This window comes from Alosa sapidissima, chromosome 9, assembly GCF_018492685.1.
Source record: "Alosa sapidissima isolate fAloSap1 chromosome 9, fAloSap1.pri, whole genome shotgun sequence".
In the NCBI taxonomy this organism is placed as follows: domain Eukaryota; kingdom Metazoa; phylum Chordata; class Actinopteri; order Clupeiformes; family Clupeidae; genus Alosa; species Alosa sapidissima.
This window is the reverse complement of record NC_055965.1, coordinates 6,011,107-6,031,106: the sequence shown is the minus strand read 5'-3', so window position 1 is coordinate 6,031,106 and position 20,000 is coordinate 6,011,107. Positions and strand designations below refer to the sequence as shown.

Here is a 20,000-nt window from a genome sequence, read left to right as displayed (position 1 = left end):
TGTTCCTCTTTCAGGGAATCCTTCCCCCCCAGACGAGGCTAAACTAACTGAGGATGCTGCAGACATTAATCACCAAACCCAACCCCCACGCGCTCACCTCTCCCTAAATACACCAGAGCTACTGTAATTACTGTTACAAGATCTGGTGAACTCCCAGATAAATTTAATGAAAACAGGTCCGTGCTAAAATAGCCAGCATACAGTGCAGGCTACTTGGAGAAGCTAATATGCTAAAACACTTAGAAAAGTTTGCTAGCTTTTGACACTGACTGACCTTAAAAGCCCACGTGCTGGCAGACCATCCACAACACCCACACTGCAGGGGTGGACAGGCTGGGGGAGGGTAATAAAAAAATGAGGCGCTGTTGTTATGGTAAATATTCAAGACGACGGAGAGGCTAACGCCGCTGCACCGCGCCGAGTGGGTGATTTCATGCCTTTCATTCACCCTTTCATCGGCAGAGTGCCCAAACAGGCTATGAAACGCGCTGCCGTCCACTCAGTCTGTCCTGCTCACCACTGACCTCCTCCTTCACCGCCCCCTTAAGTCCCGGAGAGTCCCGTCTCCCTTCTCTGCTTGATGTATGTTCTCTTTGTGGAGGCAGAAGCGGAACAGCAGAAAAATACACATAAAAACGTCCCATAAATTGTAATTGATTTTTTTTATATATAACATGCTATAAATCAATCAATAGCAGCAAGGTCAGTGTGGATGGATGGGAAATCATTTATTGTGCGAGGGAATGGTCCATCCACCGCACTGACCTGTGGGGTTATGTCTTCAACATTAGCCCGTGGATAGCACTCGTAATCCAGAAGGGCTCATCCAGTCGATATGTCGAGCATACAATGGACCTTCCCACGTGTCGTAAAGCGCTCTGAGCCAATGAGATTTTCATTCCCATGGGTTTGCTGTGGGCGCCCGTGATCCATGTGAGCGCTGATTGCTAATGGCGCTAATGAAGCAAATAAAACATGATAGAGGCGGACGCCTCACTTGCCCTTTTATATATGCTACATGCTGGTCTGTAATACAGCAACGGAGGACAAATGGCCTGGACTCCTCATTCCGCTACTTTTCTCATTAGCATGTCCACTATTCAGTCTGGCTAATGGCCTGCACATGTTTCCACACCAGACTGTGAAATCCCATTGGCACGGTACTGCATACATCAGTGAATTCCGCACTAGCCTGCCCTATAGAGTAGAATGGCTATCAAAATGTCAACTAGCCCGCCCTAGAATGGCTATCAAAATGTGATCGTCTCGTGCTAATTTGAATTATTTTTCCAGGGTTATTTTACGGCCTATTGAGCAGATAGACCTGACTGCCTCGGACATGTTCACTAAGTGTCTACGCACTGTGCAGCGGTGAAAAGGCCGCTCCTACCGTGTCACTTGTCTGTAGCTACCTGCGTGATATTGGCAGAGAATTTCACAGGTTATAAATCAGTGGCTCCTATTGTCTCCATGCGCGTCCAACTGAATTTCTTGCCATATACTGTAACTCTGCAGCAACTTTTTCTTATCTGTATTTAGCACCACAGCATGCCAGTGAAACATAGATCAACATCTCATGCAGTATTCATGGTTGTGAGTTTTTTCCTCTTACAGTTTTGTCACCTGGGATGAAACACATCGTACATTATACAGAAAGCGTTAAATACATGAAATATTATTTTTTTCATATTTTCATGTGTCGAATATACAGTATAATCTGCAGGATAGCTCTGTAGTGACACAGATGGGGAATGTTTTAATGATGCTGTTTGCCCAGTCTAAGAGTACTGCAGTAGATGTTGGTAGGGGAAGGTGTTCCTGTGTCTGCTAATAGCTGTTTAATTGGTGTTGGTTCATAAAAACCGGGGGTCAGCAGTACTATCCAGAAACTGGAGTCGGCGTTAAGTAGCTGAAATCTGATGAAACAGCCCTTGTAATAAAATCTGGCCAAGTGTGAGCCAATAAAAAATACCCATTTTCCAAGGAGTCTTTGGCATCGGCATCGGCAGGCCTCTGGAGGCTTCGCCAGTGCTACTCTCACCGTTGCTGGGTTGCCTCTCCCATAAAACTCTCGCCGTTCTAAAGCTCAAGGACATGACCGCCGTCAACCGAGTGGCTCTTTGGTGACGACAATGCCATCAACGAAGAGGAAGAGGAAGATGATGATGATGATGATGTGACACGGTCTGTCACTGGGGCTGTGCTCTGACTGCTCTTTAAATGGTGTGAAACTTCTCATTAAATGTAGGCGTGGAGGTTTGAGAAGGTGACTTTGTCCCTCCCTCCGTCTCTCTCCCTCTATCTCTTCCACTCGCCTCCTCGGGCTGAGAGAGAGAGAGAGAGAGAGAGAGAGAGAGAGAGAGAGAGGGAGAGAGAGGGAGAGAGAGAGAGAGAGCCAGACATCACCTGATGAGTTCATTTCTGTTTTGGGGACAAGTGCAGACATGACTGTCAGTCTGACTGGTGCAAGCAGTCACCATATTTGGCCTTGTTTAATGTGGACACATTGAAACACCGCCCACCCTGATTTGTTTTTCTTTAGAAAATGATTCATGTTTGGATCTAGACGTGGATCTTTTAGTAGTTATTTTAGACATTTTCTGAGCTGCTGAAATCTGTGAGTGAACTCTGGCAAACCTCCACCGTTTAGTATTCCTGACATCATGGTCCATCTCTGTAGTTGTTATGGACTGCTGTATATTAGCTGAGCTCGCTGGCAGGTATTAAATCTCTTTGAAGTCATATTAATGGCCTGGTTATCGTGCTTCAGGCATTGTCATAGCTCCATGGCTTCTCAAGAGGTTTATGTCCTGTTGTAGATTTTTCTCTTTCTCTCCCTGTGTGTGTGTTGTGTGAGTGTGAGTGTGTGTGTGTGTGTGTGTGTGTGTGTGTGTGTGTGTGTGTGTGTGTGTGTGTGTGTGTGTGTGTGCGAGTGTGTGTGTGTGTGTGTGTGTGTGAGTGTGTGTGTGTGTGTGCGAGTGTGTGTGTGTGAGTGTGTGTGTGTGTGCGAGTGTGTGTGTGTGTGTGTGTGAGTGTGTGTGCGAGTGTGTGTGCGAGTGTGTGTGTGACTTTCTCTGGCTCTTTATACGTTATTTATCGCATACACTTCTGTGACTGTATGCCTACCCATGTCAAGTGTGCATTACTGTGGGTGTGTTTGGTCTGTATTTGTGTGTGTGTGTGTGTGCATGTTTCTGTTTGTGTGTATGTGTGAGGAAGAGAGAGAGTCATTTATGACATGAACATTACATGAGTAAATGTAGACAACAGACAGGAAAACAGCTAAATGAATAATTTTCTCCTCTCCTTGCTATCAGTGCCGCTAATGCCTTTCCCTCTCTTCTCTCTTCTCTCTCTCCTCTCTCTTCTCTCCTCTCCTTCCTACTCTCCCTCTTTTCTCTCCTCTCCCTCCTCTCCCTCTTTTCTCTCCTCTCCTCCCTCCTCACCCTCTCTTCTCTCCTCTCCTCCATCCTCTCCCTCTCTCCATCTCCCTGGACCTCTCCGCCATCAGGCAGTAATGACAGTGAAAGCAAGCGTAACAAATGCAAATGGATGGTAATTCTCTTTTCCCCTGAAACATGGCTGATAAGCCATTACCTGTTCTGTGCCTTTGCCCCAGGCCTCCTCCTCCTCTTCCTTCACCTCTTTCTCCTTCCCCCTCTCCCTTTTTTAATTTCAGTTCTCCCTCACTCTCAACTAACCTTATTTTATTTCCTCACCTTCCACCTCATCTCTTTTCAGCCCCAATCAGTCTTTTCTGCCTCTCTCTCTCTCTCTCTCTCTCTCTCTCTCTCTCTCTCTCTCTCTCTCTCTCTCTCTCTCTTTCTCTTTCTCCATCTCTCTCTTTCTCTCTCTCGTTTCCTCTTCCTCTCCTCACTTCTACCTTCACCGGCTCTCCTGTAGCCCTCAGTAATCTGTCAGGCCCCTAATAACTTGCGGCCACTCTGCTGTAATTGACTTAATCTGCACAACGAGGCCGGTGACAGCGGGTGGTGATTTGCGACAAGCGGGCAGCAGTAGTGGCGGCAGGAGCGGGCGACGGGGCTGGGGACGCTGTCAGTCCCTGTCCCCTCCGGCCGTCTCTGCGCCTGATAAATCTCTTACGGCTCTTTAAAAAAAGAAAGAAAAAAAACCCTGCTGGAGTCAGTGGCAAAAGCCCGTTATTAGGCCTGTCACCGTGGAGACAGCTCCCTCTCTACATCTGCACACCTGTGCCCTGAACTCGTTCACTCGACCGGGCGTTCCTTGAGTCCTCACCGTGCTAGCTTCTGGCCTCACTTGGAGCCGGGCAGGAGCCGACATGCTAGTAAGCGCTGCGAACAGGATTAAGTGCCGTTGACCACAGCATGGGAAAATGCCCTTGGCTTAGGGAGCTCAAGGTTAAAGCAGACTACTTCAGTGGGTGGTTTGGTTTGCACTCTGTGATTAAAAAAGAAAAACACCAAGCAATCATATTTTACCCCTTTTTCTCTGCAGTGTTTTTTTCTCATGATAATCCCTCCCTTCATGGTGGTAAGTGGGTAAGTGTGTGTGTGTGTGTGTGTGTGTGTGTGTGTGTGTGTGTGTGTGTGTGTGTGTGTGTGTGTGTGTGGTATGATATGCCCCTCGGTCTGATAGTTGGTAATCCCAGAGCAATGAGGCCACAGAACCTGGAGCAAATGAGGTAGAGCGCCGACCGAAAGAGAAAGAGAAGGTGAAAAGGAAATTAAACCCCTCTCCCCCTCCTCCTCCCACTCTCCTCACTCCCTCCATCCACTCCTCCTCCTCTCCCTCTTCACCCTTTGGCTGGCCGCCTTGGATGACCTCTTTAATTCTGCAGGTGAAAGCCATAACATCAGTCAGAGCCCGCTGTGGTCACAGATAATTGGCTCCATTGGAGCGAGTGAGACAATGTCAACATAATTTGTTCCCCTCTCTTTTCATAATCCCGGCCAGGGCGTCACACTATTATGTATCAAAGGTTAAAGCGTTGCCTGGACGTCAGCACGTCTGAGCCTCTGAGATGGACACGTAAGCAGGACTGTTTGGTCTTCCTTTCCTCCCTCGCATTTTAACTTTTCAAAGTGTGTATCTGACCAGTTGGCCTATCCATGCTATTCTTTTCAAAGTGTTACGTTATCCCTTCTGGTACTTTTCTTTTCAAAGTCTTTAACTGACCAGTTATCTCATCTATAGTTTTACTTTTCAAAGAGTTTATGTGAATAATGGACCCTCCTTGTACTTTTGGTGTCTATGACCATTTTCTTCCATACTTTGCTTTTCAAAGCGCTCATTGGACCAGTTGTATTTAAGCCTGGAGACAAGGTCGTCAGGAGGGTTGTAAAAAGGCTGAGATCGGCGGGGTGGTGATCTGACAATTATGACTGAGTAATGACTCCTCCCTCACACGCCTCTTTTTGGCCCTAATGTAGTCCTTTTATGCCACATTAAAAGGCAAATGACAGTATGTGTTTGAACACTTTGAAAGCTGATATGCAAATACCTTTCAATCACTGACAGGTAGATCCTTGCATATGAGGACCTGTTTTCGAGCACATTTCTAATGAAAAACTTGCCCACTCACTGTATTCCTTGCAAAGACAGATGTGACACAGTAGGGTATCTAACTGAGTGTTGAGTTCTGGGTTCAAATCTCACTCCCGCTCTCTGTTCACTTGTCTCCCCTCTGCAGTGATGGGTGTGGTGGAGTCGCGCGGCGTGCTGCGGAAGATCAGCGACATGCTGGAGGTCATCATGAAGCGTGTCGACAGCCTGTCCCGGCTGGACAACACCAGCGACTCCCGCCGCCTGGAGGAGCTCAGCTCTGCCATTAACAGGTGGGTGTGTGAGCGTGAGTGTGCACGGTACGTGCACATATGCTGCTGCCTCTGGACTCTCTCAGGGTAACACATGGTGTATGAAATAAGCTGCAGTGCAACCCCTGTCCAAACCTTTGCTTATGCTGGCCTCGCATAGTGTCTAAGTGAATAAGTATTAAATTACCCCAGACTTCAGAAATGCTACCTCCAGCCTCCGTCTGTATCCTTAGGAGAGCGAGAAATGTTACACTGGTCCCCAGATCACTGTTTCATATGCTACTGTGTCTCTACAGCAGGCAGCACGCAGTGTTCTCAAGCCCTTCTCCATCCAACCGTGTGGTTCATGAGGAGACGCGGTGTCCAGGCTAGTCGCTCTACTGTGCTGTAGACTACTGTGCATTTCCTCCTGTGGTGTGAGGATTAGATTAGATGATGAAGCACTCCAGAAGAGTCATTGCAGCTGACAGAGCATTGTGTCATCCTGCTTGTGTCATCGTGCTGGTGTCTGCACTTCAACCTGAATAACACCCCAAGGTGCATAATAAGCCCAGACAGCTTGTTGTTTTTTCATGGACGTTTTTTATGAGTGTTTTATGATGTACTGCATGTGTGATGCCGCACCTAAAATTGAGTGTCGTGCGGGTTATGGCGAGGTGTCTCTCAGGATAGCATTAATGAGCATTCGTGTGGGTTATGGCGAGGTGTCGCTCAGGATAGCATTAATCAGCATTCGTGTGGTTTGTGAGCCGGTGCCACTGTTGCAGTAGTTAGACTCAGGCAGTTAGCTTAAGATGTAGAGAATGTTACAGATCCACTCTTCGTAACGAGCCATCTGCCTCATCAAGCTTATATTTGTTGTCATTTAATTAGGAGAATCTTCACGCTCTGTGACTTTGCATTTCATGTCGGAAAAGAATTCGACACAGCAGTCAGAGATAGGGAGAGAGTGCCTGAGAGGTAGAGAGATGAAGAAAGAGAGAGAGAGAGAGAGAGAGAGAGAGAGAGAGAGAGGAGGCTGGGGAGTAACTGGCAAGATCTTCTTGATTGGTTAGCATTTTGTTTTCTTTATTTTTTTCCCGCATGCGGCCGTTATTATGACACTCTCTGACAGAGGCTTCTAAAGAGATGTCCGCTCTGGCGCCAGCCCCTCCTCACGGGAGCGCCTCCACTCACTCGCCATCTCTCATCTCCGGATTACTCACTTCCTCCGCACCGCGTGCCGCTCCCTCACAGAGAATGAGGGATGAGAAGAGAAAAGAAGGGGGAAAATAATGGAAGTAACAGTACTTCTGTTCTTGGACACAGTATTAAATTTGCAATTTTTCAACATGCCGTAACCCTTTTTGTAACTGTTGTGAACAAACTGAAGGCTACGTCATTCCTTTAGCAGTTATTTCACTCAAGCTAAAGTCCCGATCTCTCTCGATTTTCTTCCCTGTTCCGAAGGAAACACCTCCGGGGTTCTAACAGTATCCACATAGGCGCATCTGTAGCTAGTTAGGTTTGCAGAAGTGTGATCAATATAAACTCATAGCATAGAATCAATGGTCTGTAATGCTCCACGCTCCATCAGGTAGGTAGGCTCAGGCATCAGGGTAATTACAGGAAGTTGGCTTTTTATTGCCTGCCCTAACAAGCTCTGGAGATGGGATCTTCAGGAGGAAGGGTGTCACGCACTGTTGCACCCTGCAAGGGCCCAGGCTTAAGATATGGGGGGAGGTGATATGGATGGGTCATCTCCTGCCCTGGCTGAGACCTGCTTTTTCTACTCGTTTGCTTTTCTTCCTCAACCCTCTCTGGTGGAAGATGGGGACAAGGGAGGAATCGGGGGACGGGGGGGGGTTGAGCTTGGTAAGGGTTTCAGCTGAAGGGGTCAGTTGAGGTAATGGGGAAAGAACCGAGACTGCTGGGAAGGAAACCAGAATTCAGGCCCCTTTTCTTAATGGGGTGCCATGGCAGAGCACAAAAGCGAAGCCCCTGACAGAGCGCCCTGATTGGGCCGGCGCTGAGTGCCAGAGTCCCTTGGCGCGGCACCCTGCGCCCAGGATTAATGTAGCCCCAGCAGGGGAGCACGGCTATGTGACTCGGTTGCCATGCAAGACAAGCCATGTTTTCCTCTTCACTTCCTGCTCCCATAGAAACCCATTAAAACCAACCAGACTTTCCCCCTCCTGTCTCAAATCTGGGTCTTGGTGTTCCAGACAACAAATTAACCAATTAAAGTGATGTGTGGCATCGCATTCAATTATCTAAGTGGCACACACATACACTAAAAATCGTATAGCATATCTTTGTAATAACCTGTCAGAATAATTCTTTCAGCGATGAACTGAGTTGTTTATGAAACACATTTGCGAAACACTTCTGTACCCTACATGTGCACTTGGCACAGGTTTTTGAGCAACATGTCAGTGTGTTGTTACACAAGACCTTCAAAACCAAATACAATCCTGTTGAAGATCCATGTCTTACCAAACACTGGTCATGGAGTCGATTTGTCGCTTTTGCATTTAGTTTCATTATTATTCTGTAGGCGCTTCAGTCTAACCATTAAAACAACACTGTCATAATCCCACAATCCCTCACATAACATTTGATGATATTATCATCATAATAATTTAATGATATTTGCTTGTTTTGCTATCCTGATCTAAACAAACACAGCAGTCGCCTCTGTCTAGCGTTTTGAATTGCGTCGTTGCATTTAAAGCAAGTGCACATTTTCGAGTTCTGCAGATTGGAATTCCTCTGTTTCCCCATTGTGTTTAGTGCTGCTGCTAAAAAGGCCATGAATTAAGTAATGTTATTTGCTGACAAAACACAATAGAATTACCACTAGACCATCCTATTTTTACACATTACGTATTATGCAAAAATGGTTACACTTAAGAAATAACATTCGACCTTCACTTTGAAAATCAGCGAGACTTTCAGAGGGCATTTGCGCTGTAGTTTGTTTTGCATGATGGCTCAAACACGGGCTAATCTCTAAGTCGTTAGCGTAGACGCGATCGCGTACCGCGGGCATTAGCGTTCTGGGAAGGCGAGGCTACGCTGATGCTCTGTGACATGGCCAGGGCTCCTCAGTGGGGAGGCTACATCGCGGTGGCTCCCCTGGCTAGTAGCGCCACTGATATGCCTCCCTCCCTCCCGCCCTCGCATGAGCCAATGAGACGCAATATCCGCGGCCTATATCTGAGATATGCCCGCAGGCCCCGTATTTGTGCAGCGCAGAGGAATTTGAGGAAAGAGAAAGGAAGGAACAAGCGAGGAGAAAGAGAGGTAGAGAGAGAGAAATAGACTGAGGGAGAGAAAAAAAGAATGAGAGAAGGAAAGTGATGGAGAATGAGAAAGAAAATGAGACGGAGGAGAGAGAGAGAGAGAGAGAGAGAGAGATAGAGAGAGAGAGAGAGAGAGAGAGAGCAAAAGCTCTCTTTACCACCAAATCTGGCTGTTTCCTCTGCGGGCTGTGTGGCCTGATGAGTCGTCTGTGAGAGCGGGTGGCTCCATCACATTACTGTAAGCCCTGGCAATAGCATCAGCCCCCCTCTCCTGTCTGCCCATTAGCGCCTAATAAGCCTCGCAGAGCTCTATAGCAACGCAAGGGGGGAAAAACTCTCTTTTTCTGTTCAGCCAATCCCTTTGAAGGCACGGATGTAAGCTTGTGGCGTGCCCCCATCACCGAGACTAGCGTGATTTGCTAGTTAGCGTCACACAATTGGCGTCCATGACGACAGCGAACGTGTGAAACGCTCCCGGCCTCTCTGACAGACAGGATTGTACTTAAGCCGTCCCCCTTTCTGCCTCTCCAACTCCTTCTCCCCATCCCTCTCCCTCTCTCAGCCCCAGGGCTGAAGTTGTCGTCTAAAGCCTCACAGCTCACGTAGCTCGCTAGCACTGTTTTGGACAGCAAGCTAATCACTGAGAACCTTTAGTGCCCATGCTCAAGAGTGAGCGGAGGAGTTAGGCTGTCAGTATTGTTAAGCTGCTCCTTGTTCTTACTCCACCTCTCCAGCGTACAGTTCAGTTCTTGACATTTACTTCCATGTACCTGACAGACAGTGACGCTACCTATGGCATACACGCGCAATCTGCCATTATCTGACATTTAGGGAATGTTATTTTCGAGCAGCAGATTTTGTGAGCGATGGGTACAAATGGCTTGACTGTGGCGAGCTATTGAACACGCTGTGTGTCCTTGGACGTGTGTCCATGTGTCATACTGTGTGTCCTGACAAAGACATACAGGTACACACTGCATACACACACTAGCCACCACTTTCCTCCCTTTGTCTGTCTCTCTCTCTCTCTCTCTCTCTCTCTCTGTTGTTCTCTCTCTTGCTGTGCCCCCTTCCTACTGTGTCTTTCTCCAACTAGTTAATCTTCTTTCTGTTCTCCTGTGGTGGCTGCTGGTGACCAGCCGGGTGGATTGAAGCTGGCGCTGGGGTGGGGGGGTCGCCCGGGTGGCAGAGAAAGTGCAGCCCTCAGCAAGCGGCAAGACCCAGAGAGGCCCCCCCAAGGGTCCACTCCAGCCCAGCCCAGCCCAGCCCAGCCCGACAGCCTACTCTTAGGAAGGTCATTGTGGGCCACTCCAGGGGACTCTCTCTCGAACAGCTGTAGAAAGTGGGTCTGTGCTGAACAGCACCAGGGGGGGACTGGCTCAACTAAAAAAGATAATTAAGGATTTTCTCTCTGAAATAAGGCACTGGAGGGAGCTGTTTAATTTATAGTTTGTTTTCAAAAGAAAAAGGAACTCGTCACCAATGGGACCCTGTGGCCTCTAAAGGGGGACATCAGTGTCATTTGGCAGAGTGAGACGTATAGATTCTATATGCAGAGGCCAGGGAGATGTATGATAGAGAGGCGTCCATCAGGAGGAGTGCCCCTGAGAGGGGAGGGCTGGACAACATGATCACTTTTTAATAGTGTGCAGAGTGCTGCTACGGCTGAAAAATGGTGGTTGAAAGTAGCTGGCACCGTAACATTTTGCTCATAAAAATTGCGAGGCCCAGGCAGGTCATGAAGAGTGCTGCCTGGAGATGGTGGCATGCTTATTTTGAATACTTTGTTCCCAGTCCGGAGGCAAGGTTATTAAAATACAGAGTTCAACAACCACCACCCCATACACACTTTTAAAAGAGTAACACTACGATACATTCTAATTTATTTATAAATGTTCCAAAGGGGTAGCACGGCAAATTATGGCATTAATGGGCTAAAGTAGGCCAAATAGGTTCCATGTCCATTCTGAAATGAGTAGCAACTAGGTCAAATAGGGATAGAGAGATCATTTCAGAGATCAAGCAAGGAAATAGAACACACTCTAGATAAGGGAAGTACTGTATGGATAAATTAAGTAAAATAATAATTGTGTTTAGTAAATGTGTTTTGTTTCAGTGTGTCAGTCATATTTCTTTATGTTGACTTAATAAAGACACAAATACATAAAAAGTCTTGTTATATCTCGTTTGGGACAATGTGTGCGTATTTAGGTTTCCGACATGATCTATGTGATCTTCCGACGTCACTACTTTTAGTTAATGCTGCCATTTTGAGAGGCAAATAAACATTTCATTGTAGCTTCCTATGGTCCAACAAAATTGTTGTGTCACAATCGGAGTAGCATCCTAAATGGGTTTAGCAGTTCAGCCATTCCCACAACACTCAAACTCATAAATTCAAACTACTTCAGACCACTGTTGTGTTAGGTGGATTTCAAGCTACATACTGTAGTTTTAGATAATCTACTCACACAACCAACAATAACCTTGGATGTGTAGATACAACCTAATCACCATCAGTTCTATTCTAATGCATCTGAAACCTGCATAAACCCCTCGGCTTCGCACCTCGGCGTCCGCAATGGTAAATATGGGCACCGGAACTTTTCCCTCATAAAAACAGCGAGGCTCAGACAGTTTGTGCAGCGCTGTGTTTTGTGGTGGTGGCTTGTTTATTTTGAATTCTTTGTTTGCGCATGACCTTTCCTGTGATCACCAGACAGAGTGAAAAGACATGAAACTGAAAGGGCTTTTAAAGAATGTTCTAATTTATCATGTGCTGAACAAGCATCTCCACGCTTGCCAAAAATGGGAATATTACTGGGCCACAATTTCTTTTATTTTAGTTCCCTTACAGACTTACAGACCCTACAATGCCTTGACTCCTAAACATGTAGCAAAAACCTCTTTTGTTTGTGTTGTGTAACTGCAGACTTCAGCTTCAGTGAATTTCATTGCCACTGCATCTGATAATTCCTTCTTTGAGACCTAATGCTAAACACAGACCAATTATCTCTCTTTCTCTCTCTCTCTCTCACTCTCTCTCTCTCTCTCACACACACACACACACACACACACACACATACACACACACACACACACACACACACACACACATACTGTACACACATACACAGCCATAGAGCTGGGGAGGGGGAGAGGAATTTAACTTTTTAACTCTCTCAGTTTCCCACCAAACAAGAGTTCTCACTTAAGCTGCGTGTCACCCCAGGCCTGCTGCTACCTCACAGCATTACGCTTCGCTTCACGCTCCCCCTGTCAAATTGCCCTTCTAAGGCCAGTATCTCTCCCTGTCCATCTATAAAAGCCCCTCTCGAACATGCTCGCTCGCTCTGTTTGCCCAGTCTTATGGCTAGCCACAAAACGGGGGAGTAACTCTTATCCCCGAGCACAAATTGTATCGACAGTGTGGGACCTTTTCTATTTCACGCTTCATCCAAGTGCCTCGCAATTAGCATCTGCAACATTTAATGAGTTCTTTTTAAAGGAGGGGAGCAGCCGGGAAAGTTTCATAAGAAGTGGCTTGTTAGCTAATCTCTTTAGTAGCCTTGTAGCATCACGTTGGACGAATTACAACGTGTATTGACTTGCAAGTATTGAGCTGCGGGTAATTTGATTTGTTTGCGGGGATTTATTCGCCACGCTTTCAAGTTCTGTGCACTCCGCTTCCAGGTATACTTGCCCTCCCTGCTCTGGAGTCATGATGTAGCTCTTTTTGAAACTGCTTACTGGTGTTTCTTGAGAGTCCACCTAACTGATTCAATTTTCTCAGGGTCTAGTCAATAGGCCTACAGTACTTATGATTCCCATAAGTTTACAGTGTAGCCTGCTCATTGTTTCAGTTCATATGCTAATTATGCTAAGGGTTACTGTCTGTGAACTTGATGCACACGGATTGAAAGACCTTAATTGTTCGAGTCAGGCCAATGTGCGTGGGTGTGTGCTATGCCCACCCCCCACCCCTCTCTAATGATGACCTCACTGACCCCACCCAGGCCTGAGTACTAGTCTCCCTGGGCCACTTGAGTTACATATGCATGTGCTGATCTCCCCACATGTTTTTAGCTAGCAGCCCACTCAGTTGACTCACTGGTTTAACCTGAAGCGCAATGTGTGCCTCACTGGAGTTTAATCTGCCAACAGAAAACAAATGCAGCATAAATACTATCATTATGTAACATCTCCTTGTCAGTTATATATATAAAGTGTGTGTGTGTGTGTGTTTTAAACGCTCAGGATTCAGCCAGCAGGACTGGTGGAGCGCATTCAGGCCATCGCCCAGAACGTCTCCAACATGGCGGTGCGTGTGGAGCAGATTCTACAGAACAGCATGGCAGCAGGAAGAGGTTGGTTTGCACCACCATAAACTACAACCCACCATGACTGAACAACATAACCCACCATCACTGGACAAGTTAACCCATCATCACTGGACAACATAACCTACCATCACTAAACTACATAACCCACCATTACTGAACTACATAACCCACCATCACTAAACTACAACCCACCATCATTGAACTACATAACCCACCATCAATGAACAACATAACCCACCATCACTAAACTACAACCCACCATCATTGAACTACATAACCCACCATCACTGAACAACATAACCCACCATCACTAAACTACAACCCACCATCATTGAACTACATAACCCACCATCACTGAACAACATAACCCACCATCACTAAACTACAACCCACAATCATTGAACTACATAACCCACCATCATTGAACTACATAACCCACCATCACTGAACAACATAACCCACCATCACTAAACTACAACCCATCATCATTGAACTACATAACCTACCATCACTGAACAACATAACCCACCATCACTAAACTACAACCCACCATCATTGAACTACATAACCCACCATCACTGAACAACATAACCCACCATCACTAAACTACAACCCACCATCACTGAACAACATAACCCACCATCACTGAAATACATAACCCACCATCACTGAACTACATAACCCACCATCACTGAACAAGTTAATCCATCATCACTGAGCTACATAACCCACCATCACTGAATTACATAACCCACCATTAATGAACTACACAGTGCACCATCAGTGAAGTACTTAACCCACCATCATCACTGAACAATATACAGTAACCCACCATCACTGAACTACATAACCCACCATCACTGAACTACATAACCTACCATCACTGAACAAGTTATACCACCATCACTGAACTACAACCCACCATCATTGAACAACATAATACACTATCACTGAGCTACATAGCCCACCATCACTACACTGCATAATCCACAATCACTGAACTGCATTAGCCTCTATCACCGAACTGCATAAACCTCTTGTATTTTGCAGATAACACTTTTTTTGCCATGTTTAATGCTGACTTGGCTATCTTTATGGTCTAGCATTATCATACAAATTGTTGCCTGGGCCCGCTTGTTGTTTTCTTGTCTGATGTTCTTCATGTAGAATTGGATTCCTATGGTTATAGATGGCGTGTGGGGCGAACAGCTCTTCCTTTCGAGCCTAATCTATCGGCCGCCCGTAGACGCTCGCTCATGTGGAAAAAAGGAAAGCTGCGGTTTTGAGGGATGGGGCCTCGCTCTGTGATTTGTAGAGCAAATTCCCTTAATGTGAGGAAATAAATGCAGTCCGTGCCACTATAAAAACAAATTAAGCACGCTGTGGCAGGCACCCAATGGGGGGGGGGGGGGGGGGGGGTGCTTGATTCAATGGAGTTTGAAGTCAACCCCGCAAAATCCATTCCATTCGTCCGCTTTATGGCTCTCCTCCCGTGCCGGGACAGAGGCCGTGTCCTCCGCTGGTGTGCTTTAATCATGGCATAAATAATTCTCGCCGCAGCCAAGTTCATGCAGATGCATTTTTCCTTCTTGACATTTTTTTCACTTCCTTCCTTCCATCCTTACTTCCTACCTTCCTTCCTCTTCCTCCTCCTCCTCCTCCTCTCCTGCATCCCGTGGCTCCATCAGAGATCCTGAGATGCAGTGCTTGAATCTTCTCCCCACTTTCTGTTTGTGTGGGGGAAAAAAAGAAGTTTTGCCCTTTTGCAGTGTGTTTGGTGCAGTGTGTTTGGTGTGCAGTGTGTTTGGTGTGCAGTGTGTTTGGTGCAGTGTGTTTGGTGTGCAGTGTGTTTGGTGCAGTGTGTTTGGTGTGCAGTGTGTTTGGTGCAGTGTGTTTGGTGTGCAGTGTGTTTGGTGTGCAGTGTGTTTGGTGTGCAGTGTGTTTGGTATGCAGTGTGTTTGGTGCAGTGTGTTTGGTGTGCAGTGTGTTTGGTGCAGTGTGTTTGGTATGCAGTGTGTTTGGGGGGAGGAAGATTGATGGAGGAGCGGAAAGGGGGAGAGTGCTGGCATGACGTCGAAACATGATTCGCTTGTGACTCACAGCGCGCGAGGCGATGTCTTTATAGCCCTTTAAAAAAAAAAAAAAAACTATTTTCATTTTTTCTTCATTAAATTATTCTCATTGTAACACTTGATTGGGATTTATCTAGTAAGCGTCAGACTCATTTAATTGTGGCGTGACCTGTGTGGGCAGGCAGGAGGAGCCCGGTCTCTCGGCCTTTCATTAGGGAGATGAAACGCACTCGCACAGCACAGGAGCTCTGAGATGCAATAGGAGCACCATCATCAATCTACCAACCTACTCTCCTCTGTGCCCCCCACCCCACACACACACACATGCACACACACACACACACACACACACACACACACACACACACACACACACACACACACACACACACACACACACACACACACACCCTTTCCTCGGCAGCCCGTGCCTACTCTGAGGCCTGTTAGCCAACTCAGTGAAGCAATTAATGTGATGACTGCAGTCCCAATGACCAAATCATTTGGGATCTGACTTTCACTCGTTCTCTCTCCTTTCTTTCTTTTTCTTTCTCCAGAGCAGTTTGCTCTCTGCACAGGGCAGGTGTCTCTAAAGTGAGGTCCTTCCTTTGTCTACTTTCAGAGCACCGTTTTCCATCAACCATTTTTCTCTATGAAACGTGTTATATGGATGATGTGACAAGTCAAGGTCTAATATTAGACGCCGTTGAAATTATTATTTTCCGCACCAGAGCACTCCCTCTGCTCCCTATGTGGCAACAGCTACAGAATATATGTCTGAATTAATATAGTATGCTCTGTACCAGGATATTATATATCTCAGTAGCAGCCAGTGCATCGTGTACCATGCAGGGAGTCTGAGGGAGTGGTCGTAAATCTCCATCAAATTCATCCATGTTGCCCCAGTGACACCATCATGCATCTTTATGAGGTCGATTCAATGGGACTAAGATGTCCTCTCTCTCTCTCTCTCTCTCTCTCTCTTTCCCTCTCTTTCTCTCTCTCTGTAGCTGTCAGAGATGGAACGGTGGGCCAGTGTGAAGTTCCGCGAGATCCCCGCTACCCTGACTGTCCTGGCAAAGTGGATGTAAGTTGCCTTCTTATCACGTTAATAAATTGTTGATTGAATGTATTAATGAATTCATTAGTTAATTAATGGGTGGATTTATACAGAACCATCAGGGCCCCTTCTAGACTACACAATAAATGGGGACTCATAATAAATAACCCATAATAAATGGGGACTCAACTCACATTGTCTTAAATTTCACATATTCTCACCCAGAAGTCCTGTATTAATTTGGCTGAAAGAGTTTAATTCAGACTGATTATACATGAATTACAGTACATAGCCTCAGGATATCCAAACATGCTCTGAGACATCTACATTGCCGCTGGTTTTAGTTGCCACTCTAATCAAACAGCTGGTTGTGAGGCTGTGAGAGTACTGCACTACCACTACTGAGGGCGGCCCTTAATTAGTCTGATCAGCTGAATCCAGCAAGTTGTATTTGGGTTGCAACTAGCCGCCAGTCCACATCCAATTTGTCTCCAGAAGTGAACTTGGAGTCTTCACTGGTCCCGTGAGACAAGTTGCAAGTTGGATCCTAAATACAACTTCTTTAATTCAGCTGATCAGGCACATTGAGAGCCTTATTAGTGATATTGACTTCTACTGTATATTTACTCACAATGTCAGTCGTGGTCCTTAGTTGTCTACAAATTGGGCAAACAGACTTTTAAACTTCAACAATTTTGCATTCGATATGTTAAACATGTATTGATGTCCGGTCAGACATCAATACATTTGGGCTATTTGTGTCTGTTCCCAAAACAACAAACTCAAGGCAAATGAAAAGCTGTTTGTGAAAAACATTTATCTTTGTCTGTTAATTTGAAAGCTCCTCTGGTTGAAAAGTCTTGTTTGCAAGAGAACTTCTACAGTACATACATAGATGGGTTTTAGCATTGTCCACTCCAGATGCAGGCCTTGTGCTCTGGGGTAGTTTGCTGATTCCCACCACACTCTTCTGTTTCAGTGGATGCGGGCCAGGTGGACCTCGGACCCCTGCTACGCCTTCTACGGGGTGGACGGCTCGGACTGCTCCTTCCTCATCTACCTGAGCGAGGTGGAGTGGTTCTGCCCCCCACTGGCCTGGAGGAACCACACCACCGTCACCACTGTTGTCAAGAAGAGCTCCACCAAGAGACAGGTGAGTGCACTGCCCACCCAGGCACAAGTTGACCGCACGAGCAGGATCAAGTGATGACACAAAGACCTGCCGCAGCACCTTGTACACTTGCATTCTGTTTCCTGTCATGGTCTAGGTTTTGGGGTGGTTACTCTTATGACTACCTATCATTTTGAATGTATTTGCCATGGTTGTTGTGTCGCACAAGTACGCTCTCGGGAGATAGTACCTCTGATTAGTACACTCAAGTGCCTCTATTAGTTACCTCTACTGTCTCTAAACATCAGACAGTTTATGCCAACCTTGGAGTGCAGCGCTAGATTCAGTATGCAGAACACCAGAGTGTTGTTGTCTCAGAGCACTGGCAGATGCTTTGTCCCATATGAGTCCGGTTCCACATGCAGCTTGGGCTGGAGGGCTGTGTGCCAGCAACCTGTGCCCTCGCCATCAGCAGGAGGTCACGGGGTCACACCCAGCCACCTGTGCCCTCGCCATCAGCAGGAGGTCACGGGGTCAAGCCATGCCGCCTCAACCCTTGTGCCGGGGCTCAGGGCCTCACCTGGAGCGTGTGTGTTTCATGCGGTCATGTGGAGGTCATCCAAATGGATGCACACGGCGTGCGCACCAGTGTTGTCCTCTGCCTGACCCGGGGGCTCAGTGGAGAGTTCTTTTCACTCGGTCGTTCTTTTCTCTTATGGCCTCGTTTCCCGGTTCCCTCTTCCTGGGCGGTCGGTTCCCTCTCTGTTCCTTCCTCCCTTTTATCCCTCTATCCCTCCATCTGAGATCTGAAAATTCTTAGATTTTCTCTACCCCACTCTCTCTTTCTCTCTATGTCTCTCTACAGCTCCTGTTTCTCCCTCTCTCTCTTTTTTCCGCTCTCTCTCTCACCCCCCCCCCCCCTCTCTCTCCCCCTCTCTTAGTAATTTTCTCTCTGTCTCTCCGTTCAGCTGCACCTCTCTTGCTGGCCTTTGAGAGCTCTGCGTGTGAGGCATAAATGAGCTCTAATTTTAATTCCTCATGCAGCCAAAAATCCCTGGTGCTATTTTCAGAAATGTGATTTTTTAGGGCTTAAAGCGGCGGTGGTGGTGGTGATGATGCGACCCTACGGTGTGTAGTGGTGTGGCTCACAGAACAGTCCCCACGTCTCTGTTCGCTCTCTAAGACCCTACGGTGTGTGGTGGTGTGGCTCACAGAACAGTCCCCACGTCTCTGTTCGCTCTCTAAGACCCTACGGTGTGTGGTGGTGTGGCTCACAGAACAGTCCCCACGTCTCTGTTCGCTCTCTAAGACCCTACGGTGTGTGGTGGTGTGGCTCACAGAACAGTCCCCACGTCTCTGTTCGCTCTCTGAGGCCAGAGCCGAAGGGAGCGGAGAGACTGAACGTGGCCTTTTTGTTTCAGAGATAATGATGTGTGCCTTAGTGTGTGTTTGTGTAGGTCGTGTCAGGTTTAACTGTGTTTGTCTTTTGCCAGTCCCCTGTGTGTGTGTGTGTGTGTGTGTGAGTGTGTGTGAGTGTGTGTGTGTGTGTGTGTGTGTGTGTGTGTGTGTGTGTGTGTGAGTAGTGTGTGCCTGCCTATAAAATGCTCTGGCGAGTCTCCCAATCACAGGGCTTTTGTGATCCAGATCGTTTGTTCTTCATTTTATCGTGTCTACGAGGAGTGTGTGTGTGTGTGCATATGTGTATGTTTGTGTGTGTGTGTGTGTGTGTGTGTGTGTGTTTGTATGTGTGTGTGTTCTCTATGTTCTGTATATTTCTCTGCTCTCTGTGCATCTGTGTACACACTCTCTCTGTGTGTGGGCTCTCACACAACTCCCCCTCTGTCTGTAAATGTAAACGCGTTGGCGAGCCACCCAAACCAGGGGGACTCTGTGATCCAGATATGCCGGCCTCAGTTTCACACGGCTCAGCAGAGCGGCTGCTCCGCCGGTCCCCATCCCCCGGTAGTCAGGGCGATACCCGCTGAGCTGATTACACAGGTATTTACTCAATGCCTCCGTCAGCGACACACTAGCCCTCTGGGGAGCCGATGGAGAACCTAATGTCTCCCTTGCTCTCAGTCTCCTGAGAGGACGAGAGAGAGAGATAGAGGGAGAGGGAAAGAAAGAAAGAGATAGAGGGAGAGAATGAGAGAGAGGAGAGGGGGAGGTAGGAGAGATGGAGGTGCATCTGTAGTGTGATCACGTACTGGGTTAGCGGACCTGATTACACAGGTAGTTATCGTATGCCACATCAGTGATACCCCCCTTTGGAACCGTATGTTTTCTAAATACCTGAGATACGGCGCGAGAGAGCAAGGGGTAAAGAGAGAGTGGG

General features: G+C 47.1%; 1 protein-coding gene across 1 annotated transcript in view; it reads left to right on the top strand.

Moving 5' to 3' along the window:
* The window catches only part of LOC121719858 (alpha-1,6-mannosylglycoprotein 6-beta-N-acetylglucosaminyltransferase B), a 61,094-nt gene that overhangs the window by 29,886 nt on the left and 11,208 nt on the right, over positions 1-20,000 (top strand). Inside the window, exons 3-6 of the mRNA XM_042105649.1 lie at positions 5,672-5,816; positions 13,337-13,446; positions 16,505-16,581; positions 17,534-17,707. Of these exons, the coding sequence (XP_041961583.1) occupies positions 5,672-5,816; positions 13,337-13,446; positions 16,505-16,581; positions 17,534-17,707 (506 nt within the window). The remainder of the gene's footprint in view (positions 1-5,671; positions 5,817-13,336; positions 13,447-16,504; positions 16,582-17,533; positions 17,708-20,000) is intronic.